The following is a 16,357-nucleotide window of genomic DNA, read 5'->3' on the forward strand; positions in this document are numbered from 1 at the left end:
ATTCATGCTTGCAAATGATTCATGCTTGCAAATGCAAAACCCCCCAGTGGAATCCCAGGTCTTGGCGCCGCTGACAGGAATCTTTGTCAGAGCCTCGCTATTTCCGCTTTGGGCCACGGATCCGTAAATCAAGCTTAACTAATGGTCACTCAGCAAGATCTCCCGCAATCATGGGAGAGATCGAACGGCTTAGCAGCTTAGATGGAGCCAAACCCGCAGAGGGGGGGGAGGGATGCTTATTCTAGAATTATATAAAGTGACTAAATGCCCCTCGTAGTTCTGTCGAGGATCTTCCACCACGTTCCTACCCCCCTCAAGCAAAAGTATAAATAGCCACATTCGAAGCCGATGAAATTGCTCTGTTCCATTTTTGTTGGCATCGCAACAATTGTCTTCACTGCTCTCAAGTTCAATCCAGACTTGAATATCCGTGTCGACTTTGACCTTCTAAAAGACTTCACTTCGCGACTACAAGCCTACTACACTACGGCAACTGCCAAAGAACCCATTCCACCAACTATTCCTACCGACCCTATCACCCTCAAAATGTCCGTGCCCCGCACAATCCGCACTGCCTTCCTCGCAGTTGAGCAAGCCGAAGGCGCAGGCGCGCGCGTTCGCCGCTCAATCGGCACTGCAAAGCTCCGCAATTTCTCGCCCTTCCTCATGCTCGACCACTTCACCATTGGCAAGGGCGCCGGCTTCCCGGACCACCCCCACCGCGGGCAAGAAACAATCACCTACCTGCTCTCAGGCGGCGTCGACCATGAAGATTTCGCAGGGAACAAGGGGACCATTGGGCCCGGCGACCTGCAGTTCATGACGGCCGGCAAGGGAATCATGCACGCGGAAATGCCGCACGAGAACCCCGACGGCAGTCCCAATGTCGGCATGCAGTTGTGGGTTGATCTACCCAAGACGCTGAAGATGTGCGAGCCGCGGTACCGCGATCTGAGGGCCAGCGAGATCCCTGTTGCGAATGTCGACCAGGGCCGTGTTACCGTTAAGGTTATTTCGGGCCAGAGCCATGGTGTTGACTCCGTTCGCGATTTGGCATATACCCCTGTTTGGCTCCTTGATATGACTATTAAGCCTGGTGGCCGGATCTCACAAGTGCTCCCGGTTGGGTGGAATGCGTTTGCTTATACGTTATCGGGCAACACAGTGTTTGGGTCGCGGGACTCGACGCAGCTGGTAAAGCAGTTCCATAATGTTGTTTTCGACCAGGCAGGAGATTATGTCGAGGTTTCGGTGCCGGATAATGCCGAGGAGGAGTCGAGGATTATCCTTGTTGCTGGGCAGCCGCTGGACCAGAAGGTTGTGCAATATGGACCATTTGTGTTGACGAGTCAGGAGGAGGTTTACCAAGCTATGCTTGATTACCAGACTGGTTCGAATGGATTCGAGAAAGTCCGCGGATGGGCGAGCGAGATTGGGAAGCGGATGGCGGGTCACTAGTCTCCGTCTTATTATCCAGTTATTATGGTTATAGTGTCCATGATTGTTTGTATATAGATACTCCTTATCGTTAGCCTTTAGCTTTGAATTTTGTATAAAATGTTCAGTACAGGTTATGAAACTTTTTTCTTTCAAATCTAATGCGGGCCTTTTATTCGTAGATCATTCTTTGATTAGTAGATAATACAAGAAATTCCACATTGCAGTGCGCTATATCAGTTACAAGATAAGAAAAAGTAGACTAGAGAGGGAAGGTTCACTACCAATGACAAATATCCAAAACTGGAAGATGAAGCCATTTCCAGCAGTGACTCCAGACGCCGTACAGCCCTGCCCTGGCAGTTGCAATACGACCCAATATTAGATTGGCCAACACTCGGGGCGAGTGTGTTCCCCGATTGCGAACACTGAGTTTACAAAGCGTCAAATGCCGGGTTAACGGGGTGTTACAAGATGCACCTATTTCGCAAAGTGCAAGTCATAGCCAAGCCATTTACGTGCGTTCACTCCGGCCACATCTAGACCGGGAGTTCCGTAGGTCAAGGGTGCGAAGAACCAGAATCCCCAGATGGTAGCGGCCAAAATCGTCAAGGTCGCAATCCAACCGGCAAGGACGGAATTCAAGCCCATGCGCTCTCTCGCAGTGACGAAACGCCTGATCTTCGCCTTGCCCGTCGGGTCGTCTGCAGCTATTGGTACTGTCGCCGGTACCGAAATCGGCTGGATGTTGAAAATGAATTCAATCAGCGCGCCTGTCACAAGAGCCGATGCAACATGCGCGGGCAGATAATGATGCAGGAAACGTTGGCGACCCATCAACCAGAAGGGGAAATAATGGGCGGCCCAGCACAAAAACAAGAAACCGGTGCTGTTATATAGGCGCGAACGAGAGCCGGTGCCCCAAACTAGAAAGATTAGTATTGTATAAACGGAGCGGCTCGAGGTATATCAACTCACTCTCTTCAACAGCATCCACTCCACGACGAAGTGAAAGCTGATCAGCACCAATAACGCCGGCAAACACAGCTAGAAGACTGCTAGAAATCCACCATCCAACTGGATTGCCGAGGAAATAGATCTGCTCGCGAGTGTCGTTCTTGGTCCAGAAGCTGACACCACGCAGAAGGAACGGCCATTGGAACGGCTCGCTCGCGTAGGGGTGGCTGCTAGTCAGCGCATTGTTGTGGAAAAACATAGCTCGCTGCAGTTCAATGTACTTCCTCCAGAAGGGCATATGCTTAACCTTGCGCTCTTCCTTATTGAGGCGGGGACTATCCTCTTCCAAGGACTCAACAGTCTCCACAAACCAGATGTTGCTGCCTTGAAGAACATTCTTATTGCCGTTGATCTCGGCTTGCTTGAAACCCCAATCAGGCAACGGAGATGTGTGAGTCCACATAGCGACCTTGGTTGGCACATGGACCAATTTAAATTGGCTAGCAAGTGTCCTGAATTCCTGTTTAGACTTGCCATGTTCAACCTTAATTTCGAATAGCGTGTCGTTATGTCTCTTGTCATCGGCGAGCTCGTGAGAAACGGTGGTGAACTCTTGGTTCGTAGGGTAATAAGGCGATGCGACGTCGTGAGTGAGGAGAATGGTATCGGTAGCCACGTGACGAAGTTGGACAACATCGCCATTGCGTACCTTCTTGCTCTTCTCGTCACTTGCATCCAACGGAACAGTGGGGATGATTTGCCAGTGGTTGTTGGTATCATTGTAAGGGTACCCAGTCACTTGCTGGCCCTGGCTGGAGATACGTCCATCGTCGTAGCGCAGTGGGTACGTGTCCGGGTGACTGTGTAAGAAAACCTTCGTATCTTTGTGTCGCATGGAAATCGTGTCAAAGTATTCAATACTAACAGATTGCGCAGACAAGGCATTGTCACTCAGCGTTTCCTGGAAAGCAGGTGTCATGAAATCATCACCAGGGCCAGAGTGTGTGAGAATGGCGAAGTGGACCTGGAACCAGAATAGATAGAAGAAGAATGGAATAACGACGAGGGAGACGAAGCGGGCTGCAAAGTGCTTGCTCCATTCGACCATACTAAGAGCGCCGCCGGGTCGTCGGATGTCCAGCAAGTTCCACAGGTCAACCAACACAGCCGCACCGATGGTGACGAAAGTGAAGACACCGACGTACTTGGTTGAAATAACGCAGCTCAGCGAGACACCAGTCAGAAGAAGCCACTTCCACCATTTCCGTCCGAAGGCCTCATGGCGCAGTTTGTAGAACCGAACGTAGCACAGGATACTCAGAGCCATCGTGATGACTAGAGTGGAGTCCAACAGGATCAGTCGGTCTTCGCCAATGTGGGCGTTATCAAACAGGACAAGCCCCGAAGCTAGGACACAGGCCGGAAGCGAGTATCCAGACTCCCACATAATCAGAAACACCACGGGGATTGTGAGGGCGCCGAGAATGGCGGGCATGGCGCGGAGAGCAACATAAGGGACCTTGTTATCAATGTACGATTCGCCAATGTTTTCGAACAGATAGTGGCCGTCATAGCCGACCAACCACCCGGTAAATGCGAGCAGGAGTTTGGCAAACGGGGGGTGAACGTCGAAAAAGTAGGTACGTCGTAGATAGTAGGAAGCGAACTAATGAGCAGGCGAGCATGTCAGTTATAAGCCCCCCTTCTCTGCAAGTACACGGGTGTAAATACCTTTCCAAAATGCACCTCGTCAAAAACAACCTGGTCGGGGTAGGAAATCTTGTAGAATCGAGTGATGAAAGCCAGCACGGTCAGAATGGTAATGGCCAGCCGATAGTCCCATTCTGACGAGCGAGGCGGCGCTGCCCTCAATTGAGAGGACGAAGGAGCAAAAGAGTGGTCGAAGGTTGCCGGAGAGTCCTCCTTCTTGCCGCCCCTCTTCCGAAGAGAGGGCGAGGAAGACATAATCACCAAGCCAAAACAACAGGGATCAAGGAAAGTACGAATAGAACTGCGAGCGCAAGGAGTTAGCAATGGCCGAGGACAGCGCGAAGGGCTCAGGACAGCACAAGCTCACAGTTCAAAATATAAGCTACAAAATGGTTCAATAAACCGGCATAATCGAATTGCGGTGTTCTTGAGGTTGGCAATGGTCTGGATTGCGTGTCTTCATCGCGGACCCGGAACGGAACAAGTAAAGGCCACTCACTCACTTCCTTTTGAGTTCGGGCCAAACATGAGCTTCAAGTGAATCTACCGACTACGTAATTCCCGAAACTCAGGGGCTTACTGGCTAGGTTACTACATTTTCAAACAAAAAAGCTCAAATTTGTATGTTTCATTTCATCTGGAAATAATATACTCTACCTGGACTATGCCAATTGCAAATTGATGACAGAATATGAAAGCTATGTCCAAGAGATGCCGGATATCCAAATGCAGCTCAATGCTCCAAACGCTCCATTAATGCGGGGTTATGATAGTACCAATCCGAAATGCTCACAAATATACAGTAACAAATCGTGTTTTGGGAAGTGCGCTCCAAATCAATCATCGTCGGACAAATTCAAGAGATCCAGCTCCGTCTGGACCAACGATTGAAAATCAGCTCGAGATACCCCGGTCGCTTTGGCGAGGCGGAATAAGCTCTTGATATTTGAACTAATGTGCTGCTTCACGCCTATTTCGTATGTCGACTGACTTTCTGCTTCTTGCTCAAGTTTTGATACCGAGTTCGAAGACGACGCAGATTCCGGTCGGGGATGGTTCAACGGCATCCCGTTCGTCTGGCTCGTGTGTTCGTAAGACGCCGACTCCCCATTTTCCGTGCTCCGGTTGGCAAGCTCCGCAAGTATATCTCCGCCAAGCGAAGTTGGCCCGAGCTCCGGGTGCTCTTCATCTGGGTCATGGCTGTCCAAGGCGGGTTGCACATCCGCATATCGGGAAAAGTAAGAAGACTCTGATGGGCCCGGGCCCTGCTGTTGCAGAGTAGATGTCAATGGAGCTGGAGGTGCGTTCTTCGCTGAAGGTGTGCGTCCAGGTGTAGCATCGTATCGAGCCCAGTAGTCATCGTCATCGTCCTCTTCTTCCTGGGGCGGTGCTGCCCTCTCATTGTTCTCCGCTGCCTCCAAAGCATCTTCCACCAGCTTCTCCTTCTCGCGCGCATTTGCGTCTCCGACAGAAATGGACCAAGCATTGTCATCTTCTCCCAGTCCCTCGTGAGGAAGCACTTCCGCAACCCGCCAGCGTGGCTCCGCCTCCTTGGGGCACCATAGATACACAACCTTCAGCTCATAATCCGTTACAAGAACACGAGATTGAAGAGTTTCCTCATCCACCCGTCTGTAGGTCACCGGGATATCGTCAGGCAAGTCGATCTCCCCGGACACCGGATGAGGCTCAAAGTTGGCCCCATCGACCAACGATTGAAGTCGCTCTGCTTTTCCAGCATCCCAGCATAGTAAACGAAGCCATGATTCTGTTGGCGATGCACCCACCGAACTAAGGATCTGGACTCTCTGGCGCAGGATTGGTGCGAGCAGCGGAAGTAGAGCTGGTGGGGGTTGCGGGGAGACAAACGCCGTTGGAAGGCAGGCGAGTAGCGGAGGCAGTAGAGTGCGAGGGTCAGGAGGAGGGATAAATTCAACCATTATAGCGGGCTTCGTATGGTTGCTGTTGTACGGACAGACTGCGTTGGTTTAAATATTGTCTGGTCAGATGATAGATAAGCCGTGCAGGAGTTGCCTCAGGACTGTCAATGGCGGTGAGTCTGCAAGCGAAAAGCAGATGAAGAGGATAAGTAGCAACTCCGACAAAAGTGGTCAAGGCAAAGACGAGAGAGACCCCATGATTCGAGACAGGGCGCTGTGGCACCAAATTATGCGGAGACCTGGAACTCACAAGGGTGTCTTGTCTCTTGTTTGTCACTCCCTTCGTCCGAAGAAAAGCGGGCGCGGGCGAGAGGCTGCGGGGTCGAGATCCAGGTCCACTCTCTCGATAGCACCAGCAAATGATGCCCCCGGCTTTGAACAATAATACATACCCTCCATGGAAGCTTTTCCAAGATGTGAGGGTTGAGCCTTGAATAGTGAAGGTGTCGAGAGTGAGATGCTAAGTCGAAGTTGCATCAGTCCGTATCCCAGGTGCGAGGCCAAGAATGCACTTCGGCCGAATTGGGTACTACTAGTTGACTAGTACAGCAAATGAGATTCACAATTGATCATTCCACGGGTATCACTATTATATATGGAGTCATTATTCATAAATTCATCATTGCAATGCAGCTTCCTTGGGCCTTTGTTTGCGTCGTTTGCGCAGGACAAGAACAAAAAAGACGAGCGCCACCAAAAGAACAACCAAGCTCCCCAGACCAGCAACCAAGCCGATGAACAACGACTTATGGTTATCTATCCATGACGAATTGCCACTGTAATACTGCGATAAAGAGCAGTATCCTTCATCCTTCCACTGGCAAGTCGTTGGGTCGCAGCAGCGCGCCTCAGACTCGACGCATGAGTCCCCTCCGCAGTCGCACGCCTCACCAGTCTCAACAATCCCATTACCGCATTGGCCGTCTGGGAGATTCACCTTGTCTCCCAGCTCCTCTACCTCCTTGGGGGTAACGAGGCATTGCGTGTCGATGGCGGCCTGGTTTATCTTAGAGCAGATGCTTCTCACTGTGCATACCGAGAAGCCTGTTATTCTTTTGTGAGCAATCGGGTTCATTAGGTATTCCTCGTTGGCATCGCATACGGACGATGATAACGGGCAGCAATCCCCAGATGGATCCTGGTTCGAGGAGCAACTGTCAGAACTACAGTCATGGTTTGCACCGAACATGTGGGCAGACTCATGACTAGCCATAGCCAAGTTAGCAACGGATCGTCAATAACGTTTGATTGAGACGAAAGACAAAAAAGCAAAAGCGAAACTCACGCGAAGACCTGCCATTCGGTTTTGGAATGAGCAACGACATTGGCCCCAGTCCCAGATCCGAACATCCCATATTGTGTCTTGCATGTTTGTCCCACCCAGGATACGCCTACTTCGCCAGCTGGAGGCACGCAACCTGTCATAAGCGTCCAGAAAGCATTGCCGTCCTGAACAGTAGTCCTCCAATCACCAAATTTATTTAGCCGCCAGTTCAAATCGCCTGTCGAGCAGGGCATATTCCATTGATGCGCGCCAGATGTACTGTTTGAACATTCCGACTCGCTCATCACCATATCTTGAAGTGCTAGGGCTATGTTGAAGCTGTTTTCAAAGACAACTGATGCCGTATTTACGACATTGATCACATTACGCCTCGCATCCGCATCAGAGTCGAACAAACTCCTGTACGAACAATCGATTGCAATCCCCATATACGCAACCCGTTTCGTATCAAAGCAGTCGGACGAGCTCCCAAATGCTGGTGCGGCTTCAGTCGACAAAGACTGCCGTTTGTGAAAAGCCGAACCTGGGGTTGTCATACATCCGGTTCGGTTCAAAGCAAGTCCTGCCTCGCCTGTCGAGTCTATGGCCGAAGCTGGATAGACTTTGAGTTCTCCACCCTTAGCAGTACCGGATGAGCCAGCATCGTGGCGCTGCGTCTGGACCTCAAAAACCTCGTCTGATATTGTGAATGTACCTTCGAACAATGGGGATGGTCCTTCTCGGGTAACCATTAGCCTTGCCCATCCAACATTGCCCCAAGGCTGGCCAGGCAGCTTTGTCCATACTGCGCCTTTAGTGACGTGGTACGACTGTCCTGGGATTGTGTTTGCATCCTGGATATTTTGGCCGCTGTCTAAATAACGGATTCGTGTTTCTTGCGTAATGAGGTCCCGGTTCGGCTCCAATACGAATGCGACTTGCTGGTTATATCTGCCAAATTCGGCAGTTATGTTAAACCCCGAACGCCCTGCGATCGTGTGGGACGGGGTGTTTATAACCGGATGTGACAGGCGAATAGAAGACTCTCCGAAAAGTCCTATCAGTTTCAACATAAGCTAGTGCAATCGAAAACTCATTTCCTTCGGGTCTGCCTACCTGCCGCGCCTGACGAGGGCACATAAAGTGCTAGAAGGGCAGCAAAACTGCAGAGACCCTTCATTCTAGCCAACTATTCCTGGGAATCGCGTGAAGAGCCGTCATAAGGCCCTGTACTGATGCATTTGGGCGGATAAATCATGTCTCCTGCTCGGAAATGATGGAATACCAAGCGCTTATATACAAACAACTGCCAAGCTGAACATCATAACCCTAGGGAGTTTGAACTACGCCCCCACCAGAATCCTGCGTGTCTCACGCTGACCGATAGGCCCCGTTGTTATTAGACTACGTACACCATAGGTTACATTTCTGCCTTGAGTCAAGAGCTGTCCAGGACTCAAGGGCCAAGGCTGTCGCGCGGCCCGCTCAGACTGGGGGGCCAAATGTTCTCTAGTTGCTGGGCAAACATAGCCTTTAGACTAGGCGACAAGGGAGCCCTTGTCTCGTCTGATTTCCTCGGAAATAGAACTTGAAAGCGCCAGGTCATTTGAAGGTGTACGGTGTATGATCCAATCAGACAGAATGACCGGGCGAATACCGGGCAGCGCTTTCTGAGGTCATCATCAAAAACGTAGGTATTTTCGTATCCTTCTCCCGTAAGGAATGACAGGTTATGAGCTATGGAAAATTGGCAAGCTCCTCCTGGTTTCTCGATTGGCTCGGGATCTTCCATGTGGAGGAGGCCGGACAAGTCGGAAGAGCTGGCTGGACTTCACTTGAACAGATTACAGAAGCGCCTGGATTTATTAGCAGTGACGATCTTTATTTATTCGGGGATCATGGTGTCGCGACTTGCCGCACAGCCTCATCCAGCGTCTACACTAGCCAGCAAGCAATCAACCTATACTCCGTACGGGCTGTTTTATTCGAGCTTAGGAGGGAAACAGTGAACCATGGTTGGTTTTGAATAAGCAATAAACATGCACCGAACTCCAGAATTGAGGCGGAGCCGCCCAGGGCTGCACTGACCATCAGGCTATGGCGACATGGCCCTAATTGGCATTGCTGCAGTTTCAAACTTCAAGAGCCTGGTAGAACCTCACAAATGGCACGAATCTTTAGAATTTAAGTGTTGAGAGTTGCAAAAGCATGTGCTGGTGAAAAAAGACCAGCTCTAATACAATACTCCAGAGGGTGACAACAATGTGAAATGTACTATTTATGCCAGCAGTATCTTGGAATAACCAAATAGCAAGTATAGATGCAAAAGACGGTTAGTTGAACTTTCAGGTGCAGTTTTTACAAAAGGCACAAGTGAAGCCATCCACATGCTTATCTGCAATGTCGTGATGGGGCTACACCAGTTTCTGCAGCTCCTGCCCCTCTTCAGCTTCACCCTTGTTTTTTTCTTCTCTTTCCTCCTCTCCCTCACTTCGCAGCACACACAATGGTGCACAACTATGGCCAGCAGCTGACATCTGCAAAGACCAGCTCTGTCGCCGACCGCACAGTTGACTCTGAGGACCCAGGAACTTCTGAGCACAATAATTATGAGCGGCCATCGATTCCCGCGGAATGGGAGCCTCTCGAGTCGAGAATCCGCCGAAAAACCGACTTACGGCTGTGCTCTATTGCCGGGATCCTGTGCAGTCTCAACCTGCTGGACTCGGGAATCCTCGCGTCCGCATCCGTCACGACGTTGCTGGATGATCTCGACCTGCAGGGCCAACGATACTCGGTGTCAATATTCATCTTCACCGTCGCCAGCGTCGTCTTCCAGCTTCCCTGCACCGTCGCCGTGCGCTGGGTCGGCCCCCGGATCTGGTTTGCCGCTATCACATTCTGCTTCGGATTGATTACCCTATGCACAGCGTTCATCCAAACCTGGCGCCAGATGATAGCCGTTCGTATACTCCTAGGCATTTGCATGTCGGGGATCTATCCCGGTTTGACGTACCTCGTCAGCACATGGTATACCAGACGGGAACAGCAACTCCGCTTTGCTTTTCTGCAGTCTGGGGAAGTCGCTGTGCTCGCAACGGGCTATATCGTGAACTATGGATTGAATAAACTCCACGGCAAAGCTGGATTAGAGGGCTGGCGTTGGATGTACCTGGTCCAGGGTCTGATCACCTGCGTTATCGGAATCATAACGTATTGGTGGATAGTGGACTTCCCTGAGAACGCGCATGGAAGCTTCTACTTTCTGACGGAGGCGGAGGCGAAAATCGCAGTCCAACGTATTCAGGCTGACCGTGGTGATGTCGCCCTCGATCCTTTCGAATGGCGCAAGGTCCTCGTCAACTTTACGGATCCGAAACTATACGGCTTCGCTTGCATGTACTTCCTGCTAAATATCGTCTCAACCGCATTAAATTACTTTCTCCCTCAGATCCTTGAATCAGGAATGGGATTTTCTAGTAATGAGTCTATTCTCCTCTCTACCCCAGTAACTATCTCCATTCCCCCTTGAATCAAGAATTAATAATACTAACTCCCTCGTCCAGCCATATTACTGGTCCGTCATCCCAGTCCTCTTCACCTCTCTCCTCGGTGATACCTACCGCATCCGCGGGCCCCTCATCACATTCAACGCCCTGTGCCTTATAGCAGGGTACCTAATGTTCGGGCTCCCCACCTCAACCCAAATAACAGTACGTTACATCGGCACCTTCCTAGCCACAGGCGCATACGTGTCCAACTGGGCGGCCCTCAACGCTTTCATGGCGAACAATGTCGTCGGCCAATGGAAGCGCGCTACGACCGCCGCCGCCGTTGCTGCTTGTAACGGGCTGGGCTCCATTGCAGGTAGTTATATCGTGAGACAGCAGGAGGCACCGGGGTACCAGACTGCAGTGTGGGTTTCGATTGGGTGCGTTACTTCCCTTCCTACTTCCATAACCAGTATCAGATTGTGTATCTGTCTAACTCGGACGTGTTGTGGTTGTTGCTGCTGCTTAGATCGCATATTCTTATGATTGGGATTGTGGGGATGTTTACAGTGGGCTTTTATCTCAGTAATGCTCGTCAGAAGCATGGCGCGGTGCTTCAGAATACGGTAGAGGCTGCTTCGTCTTTTGGACTATGTCTTGGATATTATGCTTACAATTTCTGGTACAGGTCGGTTTCAAATATACATATTAATTAGCCCGCCCTACCATACGGGAGATCGATACGTGCATGGCCGGAATAGAAAAATAATTAGGCAACTATATAAAATGTTTTGTGCTACTTAGCTACGGTTATAAATTCAAGTACATGATGATAAGCTATTAGCCAGCCTTGAGTTGCTCTATGACACGTAGTCTGGTTCCCAGCCCAGATGGATGGGTGGTCGATAAGGTTGCTACTTCTCAACGTGCCGTTTCAGATCGCAAGAGGATGACCATATGTGGCTCTATAACTTGAACGTTGCTACACATATAAGTAATTTCAAAACATTTGAAGAAATCCTAGCGCACTCGGCTTGATTTATCTCCTATGTGGAGTACATCCATGTTCGTCTGCGAGCCAGTCAAATCGTAAGTACATAATAATACATGTTGGTAAGGTTAAGAGGCAAATGAATAGCTTGCTCGGCTCGAGTTTCTGTAATGTCACAAACTGTAATACTTGCAAAAGTAAGATACCGAACCAAAGGTGGTGTATATCGGTCGAAAGACGAGATATTGATCATCAGGATGTGAAGACCGGGGAATCGTTCAACGTAGAATATTCCATGCAATGTGTCAAAACGCTCAATTTACAAACAAACAGACAAAGAACCGAATGCTAACAATCAAGAGACTGTGACATCGGATGATGATTGAGATCCACCTAGATGGGCCGTTCTTGGATCTTTCGTACCATTTGTGGTTGATGTATTTGGCGGCTGCTGTTCAACGGTGCGGTTCACCAAGGTTGTCTGTTCCGCTTGTAGCTGCTCAATTCTTTGTGGGCGCCACCTAGATAGGACTTTCCCAGCGGACGGACGTGATTCCTCATCTAGAGAGCAAATCAGCAATTGAGAGGGAAAGTATTCGATAAGATGGAGAAAGAGGCTTACAGTTTTGATAAACTTCTTCCAAGGCGTCGAGACATATTTCTCGCGCCGGAGGACGGAACATGATCAAGTACCTAATAATGGTCAGTCTGATAGTCTCGGGAACTGAAAAGATATGGGGCGGCCATACATGAAGGATTGGACACAGAGATTCACTCGCTCAGGATCCTTCGCAAGGCTGGCTATGCGTTTGGCGATTGGAATCGTTACTTCTGGGATTTCACTTAAAAACCGGATGAAGATTTTGATATCCCGGGAATCCAGGTAAGGCAAAAAGCCGTCCAGCAGGCGTAAGACCCAGTGATCGTAATGCAGTTGTACCGAAACCTCTTCGTCTTTGTCTGTTTTATTAGACGAAGCAGCCTTCATTTGAAGACGGTCGTTGTACCATTCCTCGTTGAGCCACATGATACCAGTATTCACTCGCCCCCTGAAGTCTTCAAGTATATAGCGGTAGAGAGTCTCTCGTATTGTATCCGAAATCGTGGGTTTCTTCCTCCTCGAACCATCCGTTTCCTGTTTCGGTCCCTCTAACCCAGCCGGAGCTCGAGTTGCAAGCCGGGTGAGTAATGTAACCCAGGCATCACGGTCGAACGTACTACCTGCTAACCTGGAGAAGCCGAGTTGTTGGCTCTGGCCTTTCACGACGTTTGGAGCTAAAGTGGCTGATCCCAGCATGCCAAAAACTCTGGATACGGCACCTCGACCAGCTTCAGCCGCTTGTTCCTCACTTAATGGAGGAGGGCGTGGCAAGACAAACGGTCCGAGCGACACAAGATCGGGCTGTTCCGCTGGCAGATCAGCCGACAGTGCACCGGGTTGATCCACAGTTGATGTTGGGACGTCCATGGGATCATATTCGGGCTCGTAATCGTCATCATCCTCAGCAGCAGGTTGCGGCTGTGTCATTTGTTGTTTCAGAACTGTCTGGTATCGCACCCGTATAGCCTTTAACAATGTTAGTGAAAGCTTAAATATTGGGATGTTGGTCACTCAGAACATACATCAACAGCTTGGTTTAGTGGTGACTGATCAACACGCGCTAGCAGAGGGACAACCATTTTGACCAAGAGGTCTGCTGGTAGTTGTTTTACATCGAATGAGGATAGGCCGGAGTCCTCAGTTAGAGTAAATAGCTGTGCAAAGCTTACTCTACCTGGCGGAAGAGGTGGTACTTTAATAAGAGGAGGCGTTTCGGCATCCAGCCTCGCTCGTTTAGCAGCATCCAGCCCGTCTGTTGGTTCAGTTGGTAGTCCTCGCTTCCGCGATGTATCATCAACGGGTTCCATACGAGATTGCATTAGTCGTTCGATATGTTGCTGCATCTTACTCGCGAGAGGATGGCTGGGGTTCCTGGAAGGCTTTTAATACTCATCACTGGGACATTTGTATTGGTGACCTTTACCTCTTGATAATGTTTATAAGCACAGCTCGAGCAGTCCTTTCCATAGATTTGACGCCGACTCGTACGGTAGGCGTCACGGGCGAGCGTGTGTACCGTGCGGGGAAGAAACCGAGAATAGCATTTACAATCTTGTTCCCAATGGATTGTCGAGATCGGGCGAGGGCAGCGAGGCAGTTCAATGTCGCATTCACGAGAATAGGGTCACTATTGAAAAGCCAAATCGTATTAGTGTACGTTATGAAAAGGACCGTAGATGGCACCTACCATGCATCCTCTTGAAAGACAGTCAAGATCCTGTCTAGTAGCCCAGAGGCTTCTGCTTCGAGATTAGGTAGAGAGAGTATGGAGTGGTTTCGAGGAACAATGGCTAAGGACGTCTCGTTTTGTTCAGGTCGCTGCGCAAATTGTTAGCCGTGTCTTGGTCGGGTCATTCAAGAGCCCAAGTGGCGCATCCATACCCTGGGGTCCGCTATTAAGCCGTGCGTCTGCACTAAGACGACTCGCTGGGCGAATTTGATGCAGCATACTTTGACCGGATATGAAAACGAGTCCCACCTCCGCAGAAGATCCTGCTTGATAGCTTCGATGTGTTCCCACGATTGCTTGTCTTCGGGGTGGTTGATACTATAATCATGTCAAGCATTAGTGGCCGTGGAACTCACTGACAGAATAGACAGTTCGTGGGGCTCGTTTGCCAGCATCTACGAGAGGTGGCCATTTGGGAGTGAATAAAACAAGCGTTGGTCACCTACATATGCCTAAAAACCAGCGGATATAAACTGGCAGCGGTCTGGGCTATATTTCTCAAGACCAATTGATCTCCTTCTGGTAATTCCAATATACTCCGTACTGTCTGCAACACATTTGTAGCCAACTGTTCCTTCTGCGCCGCAGCAAACGCGGGACTAGCAAACGTCTCGGCCAGGAATTCGGTTCCCCATCGTCGTAATTCCACTCGCGCGTGCGCACCGACAATTGGGAGGACTCCGTTCACAATCTGAGGGTAAAAAGCGGCGTCTCCTAGAACAAGATTACGAGCAGCATTTAGCTGCGCGATCTGGTCGACGACCTGGTCTCCCGACTGAGCCATGGCGGCTCCGTGCGAGCGAAAGAAAAACCAGTTTACCAGCGGAAGGCACGTATGAAACGGGTGGATGAGATGGGAAAATATGGGCTCTGTCTACGTTGCGCTGTGGGTTTAGAGGGGGTCAGACAGTAAGAAGCAATAGATGTGAGCTCAAGACACAGGCGCGCGACAACTATGATCGCCCACGAGTAGCTTGGGTTAGGGAGAAATGACAGGATAATGAATCAAGCGGGGGATGTTTGACGCGAGACCTCGAGAGACGATCCGAGGCGGGAGAAAGACAACGGACTCGAGGCGGAGACGATGGGAGAACAATGGAAGGGATAATGGAAGGTCTCAATTGACGCCGAAGCTGTTGTTTGAATGACCGGTTTCTTTGCAGGAGCCCGGAGGAGAGTTTGCCCGCTCCGTCTGGTACAACTTCACAACAAAGCAACTGACCGTGATTGGTGATGGCTTCTAGATGGCCTGATAAAGGTTAATTTCAGCTAGTCTCTATAATAAAGTATGTACTGAAATTATCAGAAGTGATCAAGCTGTTCACTGTTCAGTGAATCCTTCGATGTTAAGTTTAGGTCACGTGATCCACAAGTATACCGTGCCTAACTGTAGACGATAGTTCAAGTAGAAGACAGTGGGAAAGAAACACCAGGCAATGTTAATTCTATTGAAGCTGACGCATGCTATATTCTGTTGACTTGACTTTCACATAATTGCCCTTACCTGTGGCGTGTGCCTGGCGAGAGCCCAGACTTCCAGAACGTCAGAGCGCCAAGACCGGTCCGCGTATCATTCGATTCCTCCGTCGGCTCCAGCACTTTCTTACCGTGCTCCCCGACAGCTAAACACATCGCATCCTCAGTTCCAGCCTTTCAAACATATCGCAACCTCTTGCTGACTCTCACAATGCCGGTTGGAATGTATGTCTCCCATCCTCTTACCCCGCTCAGGCCTCTGTGCCTTTGCCCCTCTGTCATCCGCCGCTCTCTTCCGAACCCCGGTAGAACAAAACTGACCAAGTCTATCAAGTTTCAACTCGACATATTACAGTAAAGACTCCCGTGCCGGCGCTGCTCTTCTTCGTGCCCGCCGGCCGTATCTTTTCAAGAATGCTGCGACTGGCTTAGGCCTTTGTATCTTTACCATCGGAGTTTGTACGTTTCGCATTGCCCAGGGTGGAGCTTTATCAGACCACTCCCAGTCCTAGTAGATTTGCTAATCCATGGTTTCAATCAGATGCATACACCATTCGCGCCGTTGGTCAAGATGAGTTCTCCGATGTTCAGGTCCCTGATGCCCCAGCTGCCGCATCTCAACAATCCAAGCAATGAGAATGGGGTGAATAAATTGTTCAACATACCGTCTGCTTGCTAGCCAGGGTCGAGAAATTCATTAGTTATGGTGTATATGGGGCTTGGAGTACATGGTGGTAGTCTGCATCTCATCTTCATCGATT

General features: G+C 50.1%; 7 protein-coding genes across 7 annotated transcripts; 3 read left to right on the plus strand and 4 right to left on the minus strand.

Annotated features, from left to right (window-relative positions):
• Positions 1–348: 348 nt before the first annotated feature.
• APUU_21763S (pirin family protein) lies at positions 349–1,458 on the plus strand (the record flags this gene model as incomplete). Its single annotated transcript, XM_041700551.1, has 1 exon — positions 349–1,458. The coding sequence occupies one exon, from the start codon at positions 349–351 to the stop codon at positions 1,456–1,458; it is 1,110 nt and encodes a 369-aa protein (XP_041553525.1).
• Positions 1,459–1,917: 459 nt separating this feature from the next.
• Positions 1,918–4,359, minus strand: pmt4 (dolichyl-phosphate-mannose-protein mannosyltransferase; the record flags this gene model as incomplete). Its single annotated transcript, XM_041700553.1, has 3 exons — positions 1,918–2,363; positions 2,416–4,060; positions 4,126–4,359. 3 exons carry the CDS (start codon positions 4,357–4,359, stop codon positions 1,918–1,920), a joined length of 2,325 nt encoding a protein of 774 aa, XP_041553526.1.
• Positions 4,360–4,940: 581 nt separating this feature from the next.
• Positions 4,941–6,044, minus strand: APUU_21765A (uncharacterized protein; the record flags this gene model as incomplete). The annotated part of the gene is made up of 1 exon (XM_041700554.1): positions 4,941–6,044. The coding sequence occupies one exon, from the start codon at positions 6,042–6,044 to the stop codon at positions 4,941–4,943; it is 1,104 nt and encodes a 367-aa protein (XP_041553527.1).
• A 619-nt stretch (positions 6,045–6,663) lies between these two features.
• Positions 6,664–8,488, minus strand: APUU_21766A (uncharacterized protein; the record flags this gene model as incomplete). The annotated part of the gene is made up of 3 exons (XM_041700555.1): positions 6,664–7,249; positions 7,330–8,365; positions 8,425–8,488. The coding sequence occupies 3 exons, from the start codon at positions 8,486–8,488 to the stop codon at positions 6,664–6,666; spliced, it is 1,686 nt and encodes a 561-aa protein (XP_041553528.1).
• A 1,326-nt stretch (positions 8,489–9,814) lies between these two features.
• APUU_21767S (putative MFS transporter) lies at positions 9,815–11,511 on the plus strand (the record flags this gene model as incomplete). Its single annotated transcript, XM_041700556.1, has 4 exons — positions 9,815–10,816; positions 10,875–11,239; positions 11,329–11,425; positions 11,488–11,511. The coding sequence occupies 4 exons, from the start codon at positions 9,815–9,817 to the stop codon at positions 11,509–11,511; spliced, it is 1,488 nt and encodes a 495-aa protein (XP_041553529.1).
• Positions 11,512–12,145: 634 nt separating this feature from the next.
• APUU_21768A (RNA-processing protein PTA1) lies at positions 12,146–14,904 on the minus strand (the record flags this gene model as incomplete). The annotated part of the gene is made up of 8 exons (XM_041700557.1): positions 12,146–12,351; positions 12,413–12,483; positions 12,540–13,357; positions 13,414–13,762; positions 13,815–14,018; positions 14,079–14,209; positions 14,273–14,438; positions 14,567–14,904. The coding sequence occupies 8 exons, from the start codon at positions 14,902–14,904 to the stop codon at positions 12,146–12,148; spliced, it is 2,283 nt and encodes a 760-aa protein (XP_041553530.1).
• A 903-nt stretch (positions 14,905–15,807) lies between these two features.
• APUU_21769S (uncharacterized protein) lies at positions 15,808–16,232 on the plus strand (the record flags this gene model as incomplete). Its single annotated transcript, XM_041700558.1, has 3 exons — positions 15,808–15,821; positions 15,931–16,055; positions 16,138–16,232. 3 exons carry the CDS (start codon positions 15,808–15,810, stop codon positions 16,230–16,232), a joined length of 234 nt encoding a protein of 77 aa, XP_041553531.1.
• Positions 16,233–16,357: the final 125 nt, after the last annotated feature.

This window comes from Aspergillus puulaauensis, chromosome 2, assembly GCF_016861865.1.
Source record: "Aspergillus puulaauensis MK2 DNA, chromosome 2, nearly complete sequence".
NCBI lineage: Eukaryota > Fungi > Ascomycota > Eurotiomycetes > Eurotiales > Aspergillaceae > Aspergillus > Aspergillus puulaauensis.